This window comes from Sphaerodactylus townsendi, linkage group LG03, assembly GCF_021028975.2.
Source record: "Sphaerodactylus townsendi isolate TG3544 linkage group LG03, MPM_Stown_v2.3, whole genome shotgun sequence".
NCBI lineage: Eukaryota > Metazoa > Chordata > Lepidosauria > Squamata > Sphaerodactylidae > Sphaerodactylus > Sphaerodactylus townsendi.
In genome coordinates, this window is record NC_059427.1 from 90,675,445 (window position 1) to 90,695,449 (window position 20,005).

Genomic DNA, 20,005 nt, shown 5'->3' on the forward strand with positions numbered 1-20,005 from the left:
TATTGCTCTGCATGGGCTAATCAACTTTTAGAAAGATTTTAAACATAAGTTCATTATGATGAGAATGCCCATAAAGACAAGTAGATAATCTGTCATCAGAGTTGTCATTTTGATTTGATGTGAATTTCTGAAGTGAGGAAGAGAATAAGTTGTTGGTGCTTTATAAAGCACAGATTGAAATTGCATCTCATTTTTAGATTGCATCATCATTATTATTATTATTCTGCAGTGGTCCTTTTTTCTGTCAACTCATAACTTGCTTTCATAATATGTAGGATTTTTTAAACTTTGGCAGCAAGCATCAGTAAATATTAGCTTCTTTTCCCGCAAGCGAACTGTTGGGTTTTGGAATACACAGAAATATCTAGCTAGTTTAAAACTGAAACTGACTGTGAAGGATTTAGTGGTCATTTGGGAGTTTCCCATCCAGACTTCCCAGTTTGTGGATTGCAAATGGCCGTGCTTTCTAACAGCTTTAGTGGGTTGCAGCTGTTGCTAGAGAAAGATGACCTGGCCACTTAGTTAACATCCAGGATGGATTACTGTAAGATGTTCTACATGACACTGCCTCTGAAGACAGTTTGGAAGCTTCATTTGGTAGCAATTATTGTGACCAGGATGTTAACATGGAATCGCCACCATGAAATATAACACGTGTCAGACACCAACTACACTGCCTTCCAATTTGTTTCTTGTAGTAGTGCACTGCCGACCCAGCAGTGCCGCAGTGGAACGTTGGGACGCCAGCGGACCTGCGGCCTTGCCGGTCGCATCGCACCCCCACTCCTCATCCCCCCATGAGTCACAGGTCATGAACTGTCTGGCTCAATCACCGGGCGCAGGGACAATGGTCTTGCCCCCAGGTGAGGATTAGGCTCAGACGCGTACGCTCCTCTCCGCACGTAGCCAGATGAGATCATGCATCACATGATGATCTCCCGACCTCCCGCTCTCCCGGAACTCCCCCCAGTCCTCCCTCCTACACGCCCCCGATAGAGTAACAATAAAAGGTGCCAGGAACCGGCAGACGGGAGATTCGCTAGGAACACGGACCTCCGGTCTCCCGCTGCTGGCGATCTCCACCAGATGTTATCTCCGCGTCTCGTCTCGTTCTTACGCTGACCGCATGGGTCGACTACAGTTTCTGATCCCAGTTTTGCTGTGGGAGCACAGTCTCTCAGAGACTGAGTTAGTGAAGACCCAAGCAAGGGCAGCCTTGAAGGGCCACTGCTAATATCAAAGTCCCTTAACCTGGAGTTACACATGTGCCCCCAAAAGGAGTTTTAGGACTTAATTCCAAAAACCTTCAATACTGGTTGATTCGGTTAAATGATCTTATCTTGGAATTTAATCTGGTTTATATGTTTACAACTTTAATTGTTTTAATCTAGCATATTTTCTGTTTTAGCATGACTTTGCACCTCTTAATGCATATTATTTTAAAAAGCAGGATATGTATTTAAAAATAACAAATGATTAAACTTTCACTTCTTTGTCAGCATGCTAGAGTAGCTGGAGCCGTGAAAAATGTTAATTAGATACCAGCTGCTGTTGCAGGGAGGTAGAGGGAGAAGTGGTAAAATTTAACACATACCTTAAACTGGCAATTTGGCATGCTAAGGTACTACTGCATAAGTTTATTCATCCGATGATTGGTACTAAGTTTCAAACATGCTATGTTCAAACTCTGATAAGTTGTGTTGCTTCACTTTTGGCCTGGTTACTGTAAGAAAAACACCCTGATAAGATGTATGCTCAGGTATACAGTGTTCTAACATTTGTTGGATGTTTATTTTGTGGAAGCTTCTGTATTTTGCTTTAAAAAATTAACTACATAGTGATTTAGTAATTCCTGCATGACCTTAAGCACATTTATGACTGAATCCATTCACTGCAAAAACAAGTCATACTGAATTCAGTTAGTATGAGTTGTTTCATCCAGAGGTAACCAACACTTGCAGCAACACCTTGGATAATTGCTTTGTTCTCAGGGTTCTTGCAACACTGCCGTTTTAGCATTTAAAGACAGTCCAAATACAACGTTAACAATGTACTGCTGAAGCAATTATCTGTTGCTTAATAATCATTAAATGAAGCATGTTTAATTGGAACCAGCCTCAGAGCAGAAGAAACATATCCCTTGCAGTATTTGTCCTTCAAGATTCTGTCAAGATTACCTTCACTTGGCTACAACAAGAAGATTCTCTAGAATCAATTTTACTTGATTTTTTTCATAGTGATCAAATAGAATTAAATACGTCATCTTTATGTTCAGACTTGATCTAAGAGGATATGATTTCATTTTAAGAATACGTGATTATTTTTAAATTTGGCTTCTAGGCCACCCTTCTATATGGGCAGCTGGGCTCAGGTCATGTTACAACATCCATATGAACTAAAACATCATAAACATTGAAAGAATCCACATACACATTAATTCTCACAGCATTTTGGAGCCATACAATTGACTCAACCCCCCCAAACCAGGTATTCAATATCATTCAAAAAGGTGGGGGTGGGGGGAGAAAACAAGAGGAACATGGAAGGGGTTGGGGGAAAAGGAAAAGGGAGGGAGGGAGGGAGGAAAAGTGAAGAGACCAGCTAGCTGGAAACCATTACAGCCCTCAATCATAAGCCTGGTAGAGCAGCTCTTTCAGGCCCTCCCTGCCAAATTGCAATAAGTCCCATAGGACCCAGTTCTCATTTGACAGAGCATTCTACCAGGACAGTCGGACATCTTTTGGGCCAGGGCCCACCAGTAAGTTGTTACTCGTCGAACGAAGGACTCTTTGGAAATGTACGGGGAGAGGCGGTCCTGCAAATATGAAGGTTCCAGACCATTTAGGGCTTTGAAGGTTAGTACCAAAATCTTAAACCTAATCTGGTATTCAACCCAGAGCCCATGCAGTTGACGGAGAACTGGCTGAATGTGTGCCTGCCATGAATTCTGGTAAGGACTTGGGCAGTTGCATTTGGCACCAGTGGGAGTTTCCAGAGCAGCGTTACAAGATTCCAGAGTTACAAGACTCTAGCCTGGAGGTGACCATTCCATGCATCACTGTGGCCAAGTTGACTTGGGAGAGACAGGGTGCCAGCTGCCTAGTTTAGCAAAGATGGTAAAATGCCAGCTGGGCTGAATTTGTAACCATTACCTATATAAATAAGGAGGCATCTAGTATCACTCCCAAACTCTTCATAGTCAGCAAAGGTTTTAATTGCATGGACATTATCAAGAGCTGAGAACTGGTATCCCGCACTGCACTACCACCACCACCCCAATACAGCAACAGGACCTCCAACTTAGATGGATTTAGTTTTAGCTGGCTCTGCTTCAACCATTTCACCACAGCCTCCAAACAACTGACCAATACATCTGGGGCAGAATCTGGTCAGCCACCCATCAATGGATAAAACTGAGTGTTATCAGCATACTAGAGACAATCCAACCCAAAACTCTAGACCAATTTGGCAAGAGGGCGCTTGTTGTCAAGACTTGAGTTTCTGAATTGTCTGACCTCCAGACTTTCTGCAGCTGCGGTTCTTATCATCTTTGGATGGCAGCCCAGACTTGGTCTGTGAACCTGTTTCTTGGGAACTCTGTAAAAACACAATGGCCTTGTGAGGTGGAAGGCAGGGGGATGAGTGATATATGTCAGTGCAATTGTGTTCTGCTTTAGATTTCTCCTGTCGTTTGAGTATCTACTTAGCCTGCAAATAAAGATCTTAGTTTCAAATGTTTGTCTAGACTTAGTCAGATTCCCTACACTTGTAGATGTTAAAAATACTGGGAAGATAACTGACCCTTGTGGGACTTCACACACTGGCATGTTGAGGACTTCTTTCCTTGTGCTACCCTTTGTCCTTGACCCCTAGGGCAATCAAATCAACCACTGCAAGGCTGTCTCACGTATCCCAGCATCAGCATAAGTAAGGGTAAGTAGAAGAAATAGACCAAAGGCAGAGGTTTATCTAGGGAAAATGGAGGCCAGGACAAATACTGAGTTTTCCACCCCTCAGCAGGACCTCAATTGCAGATTTGGCTTGATGACTTTGGGGCAATTCAGAACAACAAAACATGGATACAGACAACAATTTTCATTATTTTGAAGCAAATTCTGAACATGAAAAGCACAACATTCAACATACTTCAGAACAATGCAACAATCTATGCATCCAGGAACCACAGCATAAAACTCAGGCTAATGGTATACATCAGCGTTTGCACATTTTTCAATTACTTCACTTGTTATGATTTCATAGTCCCATGAATACATATGAGGCTTTGTGTGATATCAAGACAGGTGCATGGGCAAAGAGTTAAAATCTAAAATTTGATACTGGAGAAGCAGTCAAGTACCTGTGGAAGAATAACTTACGGTTCATTTACATGTGTTTAGCCTAATCTCCGCAGGGAATTAGGTTTAAAGGGCTGTTTTAAAAGCTTTGCATAAAAGGCGTGCATTGAATTTTGAGGGGTTTTGAAGAAGAGAAAGGAGGAGGTATCCTTTAGTCACCACAACTAATAGCTGTTTAGGGACTTCCCTATGACTCTGTCTGTTCCTGTTGTAACCATCTATGCCCTTAACCACCACTGGCAGAGAATTCAACAATTTAAATTAAAGAGCTGCTTTCTTTTGTCTGTCCAACTTCACTGGGTGCTTCCAAGTTCTACTGTGGGAGAAAAAGTCTCTAGTTACTTTCTCTTCCCCCTGCGTAATTAAAAAAAACATTAATCACCTTTAACATATGATTAATCCCCTTTTCCTAAACTGAAAACTCCCAGCCTGTTTTGTCGTTCTTCATATGAAAGCTGCTTCAGTCCCTTCACCATCTCTCTTCTTGCCCTCTTCTGAACTTTTCTCTCAGGCACACAAATTCTGGGGGAACCTCGCTTATCCTTTTTTAGACATCACTACTAGAACGAGCGGCTAGAAATCCTGCAAGAAAAACGCCCCCTTTGGCAACACTCTTCTTCCTCTCGCCTCTCCAACACGCAGACCCGGGCCGGCCTTTAGCGCTGGGCCTGTGGCGGCTCTAGGGCTAGGCCTTTGTGTACAAAACCACACCCACGGGCTCCTCAGCCGGCCCACGCAAAGCACTTGCCGCTGACCGGTCGGTGCTCAGCTTTTGCTCTTGGTTGCAGCAGCAACACGGCCAGAAGAGGCGGCCGCATAGAGTCGCAGGAGGAGCAGTCGCTGCTCAGTCAGTCAGTCAGTCACTCACTCGCACCAGCCGGGCCCGCGTTCCATTCGCCCGCTGGCCACCTCCTCCTGCTCGCGCTGCACCCACCCACTATGTACGATTATGAGCAGATGACCGCCTTCCTGGGCGAGTGGGGACCCTTCCAGCGCCTCATCTTTTTCCTGCTCAGCGCCAGCATCATCCCCAACGGCTTCAGTGGGCTCTCCGCCATTTTCCTAGCCGACACACCCGAGCACTGGTGCCGGGTGCCCGCCAGCGCCAACTTGAGCAGTGAGTGGCTCAACTTCAGCATCCCCCTAGAAAAGCGCGGCGGGCGGCAGGTGCCCAGCCAGTGCCGCCGCTATCGCCTCGAGGCCCTGGTCAACTTCTCCGCCCTGAAGCTCCAGCCTGGCCGCGACGTCAACCTCAGCCAGGTGGAGCAAGAAAAGTGCCTGGACGGCTGGGAGTACAGCCGCGACCCCTACCTCTCCACCATCGTCACCGAGGTAGGCGGCGGACGGCGCCCCTCCGCGCTCTGGCGGGGAAAAGGGTGCAGGGAGAGACTGGCAGGGTTGTATGGCAAGTGTGGTGGTACTGGCACCGTTGATCCCTAGGGTGATGTGAAGGGTGTCGTGTTGTAACCGTAGCAAGATGAGGCGCTTCAGGGAGAATGGGAGTGTGCTAGAAGAAGCGGGAAAGGGACCAAGCAGCTATGGACGCTGATGAAAGGCGGCAGAAACGTCACCTGACGTTGAGAGTTGCATGGAGTATCAGCACTGGCAGCACATTTTTCAAAGTTGGAGAGAAAAAGTGGAAGTCCTCTGTGCCCACAGAAGAGGTGTGTGTGTGTGTGTGTGTAGTGAAGTATAATTATGCTTTTTAAAGTAGGCAAACTGGGGCAAGTTTAGTTTGTGTCCCAGAAATGGGATGACTTACGGACTGAGACTCATTGTTATAATTTCTAGGAAATTCTTTTCTACCCAGTAGGTGAGAGTCAAATATTTTCATTTGTTAAGAACATAACAAAGAGCCTGCTGGATCAGACCAGGGTCCATCTAGTCCAGCACTCTGCTACTCGCAGTGGCCCACCAGATGCCTTTGGGGGCCTCACATGCAGGATGTGAAAGCAATGGCCTGCTGCTGCTGCTGCTCCCAAGCACCTGGTCTGCTAAGGCATTTGCAATCTCAAATCAAGGAGGATCAAGATTGGTAGCCATAGATCGACTTCTCCTCCTTGTTACTTGGGATGAGATCTCGAGATGGAATGGCAGTCAATTCCTTTCCTTGTTGTTTGACCAAGTAGAAAACATTGTGTGTATTTTGCCTCCACATAGATGAACCTTATTTTATGAATGATCACTACTTGAATGAATCCAGTTATACTGGAGTGGGTGGGAAACAGTGTACAAACCTGTGGCATTGAGCTCTGCTGAGACTGCTGGCAAGGTGGCTGCTGATGCACGTTATAAGAATTGTATAAAGGCTATTTTCTGACAGAAAAGTGGTATACCGTTATTTCCTGATGCTTTCATGACATAGATCAGAGTTCCAAATGCCCTGGCATATGATGGAAATTTATGACCAAGGACTCTTGGATTTTATTGTGCTGCTTGGCAGATAAATGCATCATAAGCAGATTTATGTCCTTCTAAATCCGCTGAGATCAGTTAGCATGCAGTTCTGCTTAGTCCCTAAATGTTACCTAGTGTTTTTACAGGTGATTGGGAAGCAGTATTGTAATGACAGTATATATAAAGAAAGTGCTGACATTGTATTATTGGTTTGCCAGCATGGTGTAGTGGTTAAGAGTAGTGGATTCTAATCTGGAGAAGCGGGTTTGATTCCCCACTCCTCCACCTGAGTGGATGAGGTTTATCTGGTGAACCAGATGTGTTTCTGCACTCCTACATTCCTGCTGGGTGACCTTGGACTAGTCCCAGTTCTTCGGAACTCTCTCAGCCCCACCTACCTCACTAAGGTGTTTGTTGTGGGGAGAGGAATAGAAAGAAGAAGAGGAGTTTGGATTTATATCCTCCTTTTCTCGCCTGTGTGGAGACTCAAAGTGGCTTACAAACTCCTTTTCCTTCCCCCCTCACAACAAATACCTGTGAGGTAGGTGGGGCTGAGAGAGCTCAGAAGAACTGTGACTAGCCCAAGGTCATCCAGCTGGCATGTGTTGGAGTGCCCAGGCTAATCTGAATTCCCCAGATAAGCCTCCACACCTCAAGCGGCAGAGCGGGAAATCAAACCCAGTTAGTACACCTGCTGTTAACCACTACACCACTGCCTGTAAGCCACCTTGAGTCTCCTCATAAGAGAGAAAGGTAGGGTATAAATCCAAACTCTACTTCTTTAATCTACATGAGGTTTATCTTTCCCACTTTCAGTGAATTTTTATCTGGGAATAAAGCCACATAATTTGTTGCAGTTCCTTTTATAAACTAGTTGGGCAACCTGCTTAGCTTCCTCCACCTTCCCTTTTACTTATATTTTGTTTCAGATTTCTTTAATAGCACACATGCAAAAATTTTGTGTGTGTTCTGGTGGGTTTTCTGGGCTGTGTGGCCGTGGTCTGGTGGATTTTGTTCCTAACATTTCGCCTGCATCTGTGGCTGGCATCTTCAGAGGTGTGGTTGAGTGCATTGTATCTTCAAACCCACCAGGAAAATACAGCAAATGCTACGCTCAGCAAAGGACAAGAGAGACCCCCTCACTTCTGCAGGAGTATATCGCATACCCTGTAGCTGTGGAAAGGTCTACATAGGAACCACAACACGCAGCATTCAGACCCGTATTAAGGAACACAAAAGACACTGTCAGCTTAACCATCCTGAAAAATCTGCAGTTGCAGAACATGTGTTAAACAAAACTGGACATAATATTTTATTTGAGAACACTGAAATTATGAACAATTCAGAAGCTTACTATGTCAGACTGCACAGGGAGGCCATTGAAATTCACAAAACACCAGGACAACTTCAATAAGAAGAAGAGACGTTAAAAATAAGCAAAGCCTGGCTCCCAGTATTTAAAAAATGGACTGATAACCTCACCCGCAATACAATGCACTCAACCACACCTTTGCATAGCAAGTTCCACCCAAACACTTAATGATTGGTTCCCCACCCTGGGACATGGACAATATACCACACTAAACTTTCCCTTAGACACAGTGTGAAACAGACTTTTCTCTGTGATACACCTCTGAAGATGCCAGCCACAGATGCAGGCGAAACGTTAGGAACAAAATCCACCAGACCACAGCCACACAGCCCGGAAAACCCACCAGAATCAGTTGAATCCGGCCATGAAAGCCTTCAACAATACATAGTTTGTGTGTGTGTTTGTAATATGTATAAAGTAGACTGTTATAAGATTTGTATGTCATTATAGAATTAGAGCGTTATTAGCCAAGATGATCTGATGTTTTGTTCCTGCAATTATTCTGTACCGGGCGGGGGGGAGGGGGGGGGATGCTTGGATAGAAAAATGAATGAAGCATGCATTCTAAACCTGTACATGATATCTGGGAACAAAATTTCATTGTGTTGAGTGTAGAGATGAGGATTTCATTCCAGCCTTAATCAGAGAGAAATAATAACTGGTCCAACAAGAAAAGTTGAAAGGGTCATGCAATAGTTTTGCTGGTAGAAGTATGGTATATTTTTGTATTAGTGTACTACTAGATATAGTTAGTACAGTACATTCCTTTGCCTCCTTGGGGAAAAGAAAACTGCATACAGAGAATACTCTGCCCTCCTGTATTATATGAATGTTGGCATATGCATATCATATATATGCACATGCGATACGGTTGTGTGTGCAAAGTATCACTATTAGAGTGTTGGACTAGGATCTAGGAGATCCAGGCTTGAATCCCTGCCCTGATATGGAAGCTTGCTGGGTGACCTTGGGCCAAATCTTATATTCCCAGCCTAACCTACTTTATAGAGTTATTTTGAGGAATCAATGAAGTAAATAAATGCATGAAGTAAATCCATTATAATCAATCCTTTTCATCCTGTGTCATTTTGTCAGTTGAGTTGAAAGGGTTTTTTTCAAAACATATTTAAGTAATATACCCTTTCCTATTGCTGTGTAGTATTTAATTGACAGTCTCTATTATTTTATAGTGTGCATTTCAGTGACATATGGCCCAATTATCCCAAATTAAGTTGAACTTCATCTGGCAACCACTCATAAATACATTTATTTGAATTTTAATTTCAGTGGCATATACTTCCAAGTGGGGTACTGTTTATGATAGCAGTGTACGTTTATGCAAGCTATTTTGCTATGCAATCTACCACGCCAAAAGGTAGAGTAGGGTTCCTCAGGTCAGCAGTTTTACATATGTCGTAGCTAGTTCAGTAAATATTTATGTGCATACCAACTCAAATTCCACAGTCCTGCCTAAGTGGATCCCAGGATCAATCAAGACTAAGTTCAGTGTTTATTTAGCAGAATAGTAAGACAGTCAGCCTAAAGTCCACTGAGTTCAATCTCCTGCTGCAATGTAGGAATCATCTATTTGCTCTTTCTTTTGCCTGTGCAACCCTGACTGCAGAGTGCCACCAACAGAAAGATGTTTCTGTTCAGGCCAATCATGCAAATTTTAGGTATCAGAGGTTTCTTTCTGATTACTAGATTTGCTAAAATTTTGAAAACTGCTTCTTTAACATGGTAATTCTCTGCAGAGTTGCTTCAGCCAACTGTTCTTGAATAACTTTGGCTCATTCCGCACACGCAAAATAATGCACCTTCAAGCTGCTTTCACAACTGTTTTTGCCATTCCGCACAGCTTCAAAGAGCCCTGAAAGCAGCTTGAAAGTGCATTATTCTGCGTGTGCGGAATGAGCCTTTGTATGGGATTGCACTGTGAATCTCACTTTCCTAGTTAAGCAAAATATTTGTTAGTAAAATATTTGATCCTGGCCTGTGGTTTCTGACTGGTAAACTGACTTGCATGCATTGCATATTGGGAGCTTGTAAGAGTGATAGAAGAGTTTATAGTGCATTGATCTTTGAGCATGATTTACTAGAATAAAACCTGGATAATTATTATGGGAAGTCTATAATAAGTTTGTTATCTTATGTTGAAAATAGATAGACAAAGAGGAAACTGGAAACTTTTTAACAAAGTGCTTGCAGATTTTTTACTAACTTTTTTTTTGCTCTTCCTTCAGGGTATTCAGGGCAAGAGACTTCACTCACTATTTTCCTCATAACTGTGTGAGGTAAATTGCAGTACAATGCTAAGGCATCTTTACACAGAAGGATACCCCATTGAATCCAGTGGCACTTAATTCTTGGAAAGTACACATATGATAGTAGGCGTAGGCTCCTGACGCAGGGTTACCAGTCAATTCATTTCATAGTTGAGATTTGATCCCAGGTCTCCTTGTCTCAGTTAATGTGAAGTACTGTCAAGTTGCAGGCAACTAGTGGCAATCCCAGCAAGAAGCTTTCAAGGCAAGTGAGAGGCAGAGGTGGTTTGCCATTGCCTTCCTCTGCAGGGTCTGCCTTGGTGGTCTCCCTTCCAAGCACTGAATCTGCTTAGCTTTTGAGACCCAGCAATATCAGACTGTACCGTGCGGGCTTCTTTCCTCTCAAACTACTACATTAATTTCAAATTTAGTGTCCTACACTTTGAAACTAGTTTGTTGTTTCAATACTTGGAACATTTTTAAAAATTTGCTTCTACTCCTCTAAACACTGCTTCCTTCCATTGCTTTTTTATCTGCCCATCCCCATGAGTAGATTATTTATAGCTCCATTAATATAGGTGCCAAAATATAGTCCACATATTTGGCAGAAAATAATACACTCAAGGGAGGTTTGTGCTTCTCAAACAAGATCTGTTGCTATATATATTCTTATGCTAGTGTAACCTCTAACTGTGGGTTCTGTGGGGCAGTACTTGGAATGAGTTGCAACAACAATTTTTAAACAACAAAATGGTTTACTTTTCTTTACAATTAACACTTTTAAAACATCAACATTTAACGTTACAATTCAAGGTCCTGTTCAGGTTGCATTTCAAGTCCTTCTATTTACAGTCTATTGATATTGCCAAGTCCAAATTCTTCTTTGCAAGTTGGCTGGCTCCTGAAGACTCCAAGGGCTTGATGAACAGGTTGCAACATGATGAAGGTCTCCAGGAGAACTCTCACCCATTACAACCACAAAAGAAAACCCTGAAACAATAAACTCCAACATTTACAACATAGCAAAAACAACAACTACCTTCCCAGTAGTTCCCAACAATATTGCAATTACCTTAACAAGGTGTTAAGGGCTTATAGAAATCAAGGTCCGAGTCTGGTACCCTTGTCTTCTGCAAAGAGCTCTTTCAGCCTTTCTGCTGCTCTGAGTCTCCACCCCCTTACTGGGTCAACCCATTCTGGGCCAATCCATTCTGGGCATGGGGGTTACACTAGCATTCAGTATGTAAAGTTTTTAAACTGAGTCATGATTCCTCCGACATTATGAGCATGTGCAGATTTAACAGTGAATAAGCCCAGTCGAATACATTGGGATTTACTTCTTTGTAAAATACATATGAGTAGACTGCATGTGGTATTTGCTATTTGTGCAAGTGCAGACTCTGTCTGCGATAATAAGTGCTGTCTGAGTATTGCATAAAAGTCTCCAGAAATGATCATAGGTAAAGTGCTTTGAAAGTGCAATAAAACAGCAACCCTGGGCTTCCAGCCAGTGTGTGCAATACTTTCACAGAGCACAGCAAGATCTCAAATTCGTGCCTGGAACATGGCTCAGAAATTATTGTGTATGCAAACTAATCCTCCCTTCAAGAACAGTAGGGTTCATGTCGATTTTAAGAGTCAGTCTGCTGTGTTTTAATTAAAGTAAATGCCAAACTGGCATGAACTTTAAGATTAAAAGCGTCTCCTCAACCAGATCCTGTGTTTCAACAACAGATATTTGTTTACAGTGACTGTACAATTACATAATCCAAACTTTTAAAAATTCCGAATTCAAATATTATGTTTATTGTACTAAAAATTCTGCATAGCGCACTTTGTTCTACACGGAGATATGTCGTTATGTCACAGTTCATTTAAGTTATTGAATCAACAGCAGAAATTATTAGCATATTCTTGCAAAGCAGTCGTTGTAGTATTTGCATAACTTGAGGCTAAACTACAAACGATGGTGACCACGGGTCTATCTCCCATGGCTGCTCCAGCACATGAAAAGACACATGGGGTGGGGGGGTGACAGAAGCTCCTGTCTTTAGATGGTAATTCCAGGCAGCTCAGCTCTGAGAGCCACAAGGCAGATGGCCACTAGTGCAACACCAAAGCAACTGATCCCTTCCATAAAGTGTTTTGGCATAGGCAGGGGACTAGGCAAAAGCCAGCTGCCCATGTCCCTAGCAAGAGTCATCAGACATTCCAGGTTCTCAGTAGCTGCTCCAAGAACTGCCAGGAACCTCTTCTAGCACTGCATCCCCCCCACTCATGCCCTGTCTCCAACTGCCCACATGGAACAGAAGATAGGGAGCCAATCAGGAGTCACATGCTTGGGAAGCTGGCAGTGACTCCCAAGTCTCCAACTTTCTGGGAACCACAGTGGCTGCAGCATTTAGAGCCAGGTCCCACCCTCATTCCAGTACATAAAGCACCTGCTGTGATGCCATCTCCACAGCTCTTTTCCCTGGGGAGTGTCTGATGCCCAGTGTTTGGAGTCTTGAAGGGGTCAAGATGCAAACATACTCCATGACAGCAGAGAATGTGAGGGCAAAAGAGCCAGTGGGATGGAGAGCAGCACACAAGTTCTCACACCCTGCCCATGCCATGTAGACCCATGTCCATGCCTTCAGCCATGTTGACAGTTGACAAAATGTAATTTATAGATGTAAAGGTGTAGCAGAAACAAGGCATAAACTTAGAAAAGAACCTTCTACACCAATTCTACTGGCATAGGAAATGAAGGTGCTAAAATTTAATGAAGTGCTTGAAAATAACAATTTCTTAGTGAAAATAATGTGTAGTAACAATAATCCATAAAACCACATTCACAGTATACAAAGCCACATTCAACAGGATCACAATCCCACATTAACAGCACAACACAAATAAATAGACAAAAACAGTGTCAACACAGTAGACATTTCTCTTAAAGAAGGAACCAAGTCCTAAATTACTGCCTTGTACAGTCCTTAGATCTCATGCAGTAAAGATCCTATGATTGGATCAAAGCCAGATGTGGATTCATCCAAAAAGCCAGAGGGCTAAAGATGATGGGGCTCCCCGTGTCTGCCCGTTTCGCAAAAAGCTTGATCTCTTCATAGTGTCATATCCAAGCTAAGCATCTCATAATAGAAATTAAGTAAAAAAACGCTCTTTTAGAATAGTTATGAATATAGTCATATAAATAATATCAAATACCATATATACTTGTGTATAAGTCGACCTGCATATAAGTCGAGACGCCCAATTTGACCACAAAAAACTGGGAAAACTTATTGACTAGTGTATAAGTCTAGGGTGGGAAATGCAGCAGCTACTGGTAAATTTCCAAAATAAAAATAGATACCAATAAAAATGTTTTTAAATATTTATTTCAAAGAAAAACATTATGGTATCAACAATAACTTTAAAAGTTCTGAAGTGGAATATATAACTTTCACAGACAGTATCTCTTCAGAGTTTCATAGGGAAGATGCTCAACAAGATCCCCCTTTTAAAAAGTCCCTACAGGTTCTCCTTCAACACGGATAGCTTATCATTACACAGTGAAGATGCTTGCGTGGTGATGGCAGCTGCTGCCCCAAAGCAAGTCTTTTTTGCAGGTCAGCTGGACAGAAGTCCCACCTGCTTTCCAAAAACACTGGGTGGGGGCCAAGAAAAATGCTGGCAGAGGCTGCACCCCAGAGTACCCTGTGTGTGGGGGGGGGGGGCGGGGGGGATCCCTGCCACCATGGACTCCAATGGTGCAGATTTCCCAATGAGTATAGCTCTCTAGCATTCATGGAGCTTCCTGGCCTGAACAAAAATTCTGTAACATATAAATTTAATATTCACACCTATTCACTGAATATTCACTGTGAATGAAGCTACTGGCCACCTGTAGTGAAGCGAAGCAACAGCCCAAGGCTTACCTGGGAGCTGCCTTTGTGTCCACATAGCAGGGAGCAGGTACAGAAAAACACCCCCAGCTCCCAGCCTTTTTTTCATTCGCCACCCGTTTCCCCCACCCGCTCATCACCCGTTCACTCGTGTATAAGTCAAGGGGGGCTTTTTTCAGCACAAAAAATGTGCTGAAAAAGTAGACTTATACGCGAGTATATAAGGTAAATATTTCTATATATATAAATATAATTTCTATCATATAAATAATTTGTTTTTAAAAGTCATTTGATATAAAAAAACATTTTAACCATAATTTATTTTCTACTTACAATATTTTGGAAGCTCTTCTATATTCCCATTTCCTTTACCATCTACAGCTGCTGTTGGACTATGTTGGCCACTCCATTGCAGATCTCCGTTTTCTCCTGGCTCACCCCTGCATAATGATTTGACACTGCAGAATAGATGACAGGGAATACCAAGGAAAGGGAACATAGTGAATGGTAGTGCAGTGATGAAAATATATAGCCCACTCGCAGTGTCCCAAGAGAAACAAGATTTTGTGCGGGGGGGTGGGGGGTGGGGGTGCTTTGGGCCTAGTAGGTACTAGTCCAGTTGTCCTCTGTGAGGCAGAAACTCTTCCTTCTCCAGGAGACGCATTTCATGCCCAAGTAGGGTCTCATTTATTTTTTAAAAACGATTCCCAGAAGCTTCTGTGTAAGCCAGGAAACCCAGCTCTTTAAACACAAGCACATCTAGTTTGACTCTAAAAAATGCTGGTGATCAAGTAAGCTGACGTTGGGCCTCACACAATTGCTACTCCAGTTTATGCAGAGAGAACCCTCAAAGTACTCTGACTTCTCAAAAATTCTTTCCTTAGTCTTTGTGATATTGTTTTGTTTCAATAATGGTTTTAATAGTATTAGATGTTTGTCCTATTTATGTTTTTTTATATATATATGTGTGTGTGTGTGTTATATATGTGTGTGTGTGTGTGTGTGTGTGTGTGTGTGTGTGTGTGTGTGTGTGTTTTTATATATATATGTGTTTTTATATATATATATGTTTATTTATATATATATATATATATATATATATATATATATATATATATGTTTTTATATATATATATATGTTTTTATATATATATATATATATATATATATATATATATATATATATATATGTGTGTGTGTGTGTGTGTGTTATGTGTGTGTGTTATGTTTTGTGTATGAATATATATAATGGTAGGGATCAGATCAGTTTTATCAAGTGTGAAGGATCCTTGAAAGTCACTTATTTTAAGAAATACACAGGCTCTGGAAAATCACATACATATGCTCAAAGTAACCATTTCCTGATGTTTGAAAGTTAACCAAAGTGTTCCTGAACCCCTGTTACCTTTAACCTAATAACATTTGTTTGTTCCTTTACATGCTCTTCCCTCCTCAGTCTATATACAGTTCTCTGTCTTTCATCATGTTAACCTTTGTCCCAAATTTGAAAGCCTCCATTTACCCCACCCATTTTCAAACAAAATGACATGTATTAAAGAGGAGAGAAGATATGGAGTTTACACTAGATGGCGTATGTAAACAAATGTGACTTAATGCAGTTTAAAGAAATTGAGATAAGCATGGTACTTTCCAAGGAATTGGTTGAACTGATATGTAAGAGAGGACTAGATTTCATTAAAGTCTGATGCAGAACAAGTTTTGCAGAGATATGCTTGCCTGTCATGTGCCCCCTCTTCTCCTGAGCCCCTACCCCGTGTTTGGTGTGTTTCAGTTGCCATTCCATAACCAAGAATTTTGTGTATCTTAGCACTTTAAAAAATTTAAGAGGCAGTTGCATAAGATCTGTAGCCTTTCACCTACTTGCCCACATTCAGTTGTAAATTCGCTTAACTTGCTAAGCTGGTTCCTGCCAATTTATGATTCACTAATCTTACACTTGACTATTCTGCCTCCCAATGCCAGGTCACCATGGGGACCTTTGACTTTTATTTAGCCTTGTGTTACATCTAGAAATGATGCATATTGTGTCCCTTTATCTCTGTCTATCACTTCCCCTGCATGGATATTTTCTAAAGAGCATATAGAGAAATCAGAACCGTATTTTCATTTCTGCTGCTTTGGAAGTGATCACTTTTGTTATCTGATGTTATTCCTTGTAGGTGCCACAAATGTACACGTATTGTTGCATTAACAAATCTGAACAAATAGCAATTAATACTATTTAATACAAGAAGTTGCCTGAGTACAAAGTTAAAAGAGAAGAGGAAGAGTTGCGGCTGGCTCGAAGGAACAGTACATGAAATCCTCGTTTCAGTAACCAGGCTCTTTTTTGTATTGTTGGAAATAGTCCTCATATTACTCAAAATCAAGAATCCTCATACTGCTGCCAAAATGAAATCTATGCTCAAATGATACTGTGCTCTTTTGAAAAAAAAATCTGTTACCCATGGATATTTTCTTGCAGCTTTTTTCCTTGATGGTGCTTATTTAGCGATAGTGTGTTTATTTGAGCATTGGTGCAATGAGCTTTGAATGACACCAGTATGTTCTTCTAGGAACAAAGCATAACATCTCCTCCCACATCCCAAATTGATTCTGGGCACCAATGTCCAGGATTGCACAGACCAGAAACCCTCCTCTCTGCAGAAATCACTACTATCAACACATGCCAGTTTGCAAACATAAAATTAACCAGAACCACTCTGGCTGCCTTTCCTTCATTTACATGGTGCCTGCTGGTGGGGTCATAGCATACAGGTGCCTGATTGTGTACCACTGTCACTGGTGATTCCAAGCAATCAGCGATTGCTGGCCTTGGCTCAAAGCTATCATCCAAAATTCTGCAGTTCTTCTTTTCACAAATGTTGTGCGAGACCACACATACAATTACTACAGGGATAATGTTTTCCTCATACACTGTCAGGAGTGCAGGCAGACATCTCTAAATAGCCAAATTCATACTCCACCACTTGTTTTGCAAAACTCAATGTGTCGTTGAAATTTCTCTCTTGGCTGTCCCAGTGGGACAAGTAGAGCTTCTTCCACCAGCCCCTCATGGGGAATGCACCATCTGCTATCATAAGCGCTGGACTCAAACTTCTAGGGAGATACATGTGAGCAATCATGTCAGAGCACTGGTTAGAGAAGGTGAAGACAAAGGTGTCTTGGGTGCTACCACTCCAGACCACCTTGACATCTGTAAATCTCCCAGTATAGTCTACCACATCTTGCAGGAGATCAGAGGAGTAATTTTTTCGGTTGCCATACTCATCTACTCTATCTCCTGGAGAGCGAATGAGAAGATGTGTCCCATAAATGGTAGCAGTGCAGTGAAGAAACCCCAAATGCTGGAAACCAATCATTATCTGAAAATAACCACAGTAATTCTCTGTGACTGGCAACTGTGATTCAGACTGGAATAAAGCAGTGATAAAAGCAATTGAAAAATATAAATGTAGAAATGCACCAGCAGTCAATTCATGGCTAAATTCATCTTGACAACCTCTGGACCCAAGTAAACATGCTTGTGGTACAATTCTAGATTGATGGACAAATCATTATTTTTGCCACTGTTGAAAGTCCCACACCAAACAACTCCTTCACTTCATGGTAGGTATTAGGGTTGGCCAGGCACCATAAGGCCTCATGTTTGTCCACACGAATCGGATCAGGCATGTCAATTGTTTGGCATTGCAGTTGATCTGCAAGCATGGCTACAGTTTCTCTAAAGGTATGTTGGGTCATCTAAAAGTTGGATAACCACTGCTCATCTCCTCAAAGCCCAGTTACACATTTTTGTTACTAATTCCAACTTCTGGGGGTAGACCCAGTATCATTAGATTACAGGAAAAGTAGCAAGTTCATACCAACATGATGGTAAAGCATTGCATTCCTGTGTTGGTATAAGCACATTTTTCTAAAATTTCTTCTTTCCTCTTGTGCTAATGATGTGATGTTACACAGCAGAAGCATGTAAATAGACAATATTATCAATGCAGTTTTTTTTAAAGACAGCAGTATTGCCACCAGCAGAATTTCCTCTTCTACCACCATGGTTTCTCTCTGGCTTGGTCTGAAGAACACAAAGAAAAATTCTCTTCTTTTTAAAATGATTAAAAAGATTCCATAGTGGCAGGAAAAGAAAGAAAAGACAATAAGAACAAGAACAGGGAATGGATCATATAACATTGTAAAACATCATTAAAACCATTAAAATTTACAAACTCTAAAAATCTATCCAGAGCATAAAAAACAGCATAAAACATTTAGCAGCCTAAAATGGCCTTGTAAAATGGTCCTCAAGCTAGAAGCAGACCATATATACAGTTTAAAAACATTAGGCCCCCTTACTCCATGTTACAAGAAATGTTTTGGCCAGACACCTGAATTAAGGTTGGTGCCAGGTGAACCTCAATGGAAGGGGCTTTTGTTCAGGGAAGAGCTTTTCCACCATTAAGTCATGCAAAATTGGATGCAAGTCAACTCAGAGACACCGTCTAGCTTGAAAGATGACAGAAATGGAACTTGGGAAAGGACAGGAGTAACTTGGCAACTTCTCTTTGAAACTAGGTTTTCTTGAAGACAGTTCAATGAGTGTTAGACTTTCCTGTTTCTATTAACTAGACTGTTTAGGCTATTACATCTTGTACAACCAGAGACTGCTGATTTCATCATGTGTAAAACATCTTCAGATGGCCTAATTTAATATGTTAACGGATCACTGCAGAAGTCAATGCTTGTAGGGCAAGCATTGGTTATCTTTGTACTCCTAAGAAATATAGAGCTACCCTGTTTCCCTGAATATAAGACATCCCCTGAAAATAAGATGCAGTAAAGGTTTTGCTGAAGTGCGAAATGTAAGGCATCCCCCGAAAGTAAGACATAGCAAAGTTTTTGTTTGGAAGCATGCCCGACGAACAGAACACAGAAAAATAAGACATCCCCTGAAAATAAGACTTAGCGTATCTTTGGGAGCAAAAATTAATATAAGACACTGTCTTATTTTCGGGGAAACACGGTAGTACAGCAAAATAATTAGACCACGTCAGGGCCCATAAAACTGTGGGGAATCCAACCTTCTCCCGTGCCCGTGCTGGCTGAGCCCAAATGTAGCTTTTTTCTACCCACCTCCCATTGCTAGGCCCACCACAGCCCCAGGCCTCTGCAGACACTTCTGGGCTCAGCCCAAGTCCTGAACACAGCCAGGCCCAGAGCAACTCCCTGATTCACCCACAGCTCCCACCAACCTCAGGATCTTTGCCATAGGACACATGATACAGAAGATATGTGCATTGTCTGTGCACGCACACACAACATCCTTTATTTGGGGGATCATTTAACACACACACACACACCGTATTTTTTTAATTTTATATGGAAGGTCCCCCAAGTTTACAGAACTACCTGTTTGTGTCAGTATGCCCCCAATATGCAGATTTAAGTATTTCCAGATGAGACCACAAGTGACTATTAAATATAAGATGTTGGACTGGGAGTGGGGAAATTTTGATTCAAATCAATTAGGAAACTCACTAGGTCCCACGGGTAAACCAGTCTTTTGTATACTAACGTATCAGTGTTCTGCCATCAACAGTGTTTTCTACTGGCTCATATTTATGAAAAGATATTTATTTACTGACCCAGGCTTTTACAACAAGACTTTCAAGCCTAATGGTTCTCTGATAAGAAGTCCAATGCCCCTTTGGTTAA

General features: G+C 42.0%; 1 protein-coding gene across 1 annotated transcript in view; it reads left to right on the forward strand.

Annotated features, from left to right (window-relative positions):
• The first annotated feature begins 5,149 nt into the window (after nt 1-5,149).
• The window catches only part of LOC125429722 (solute carrier family 22 member 5-like), a 48,316-nt gene continuing 33,460 nt past the window's right edge, over nt 5,150-20,005 (forward strand). The window contains exon 1 of the mRNA XM_048491090.1: nt 5,150-5,687. Coding sequence (XP_048347047.1) covers nt 5,295-5,687 — 393 coding nt within the window. The 5' untranslated portion in view covers nt 5,150-5,294. The remainder of the gene's footprint in view (nt 5,688-20,005) is intronic.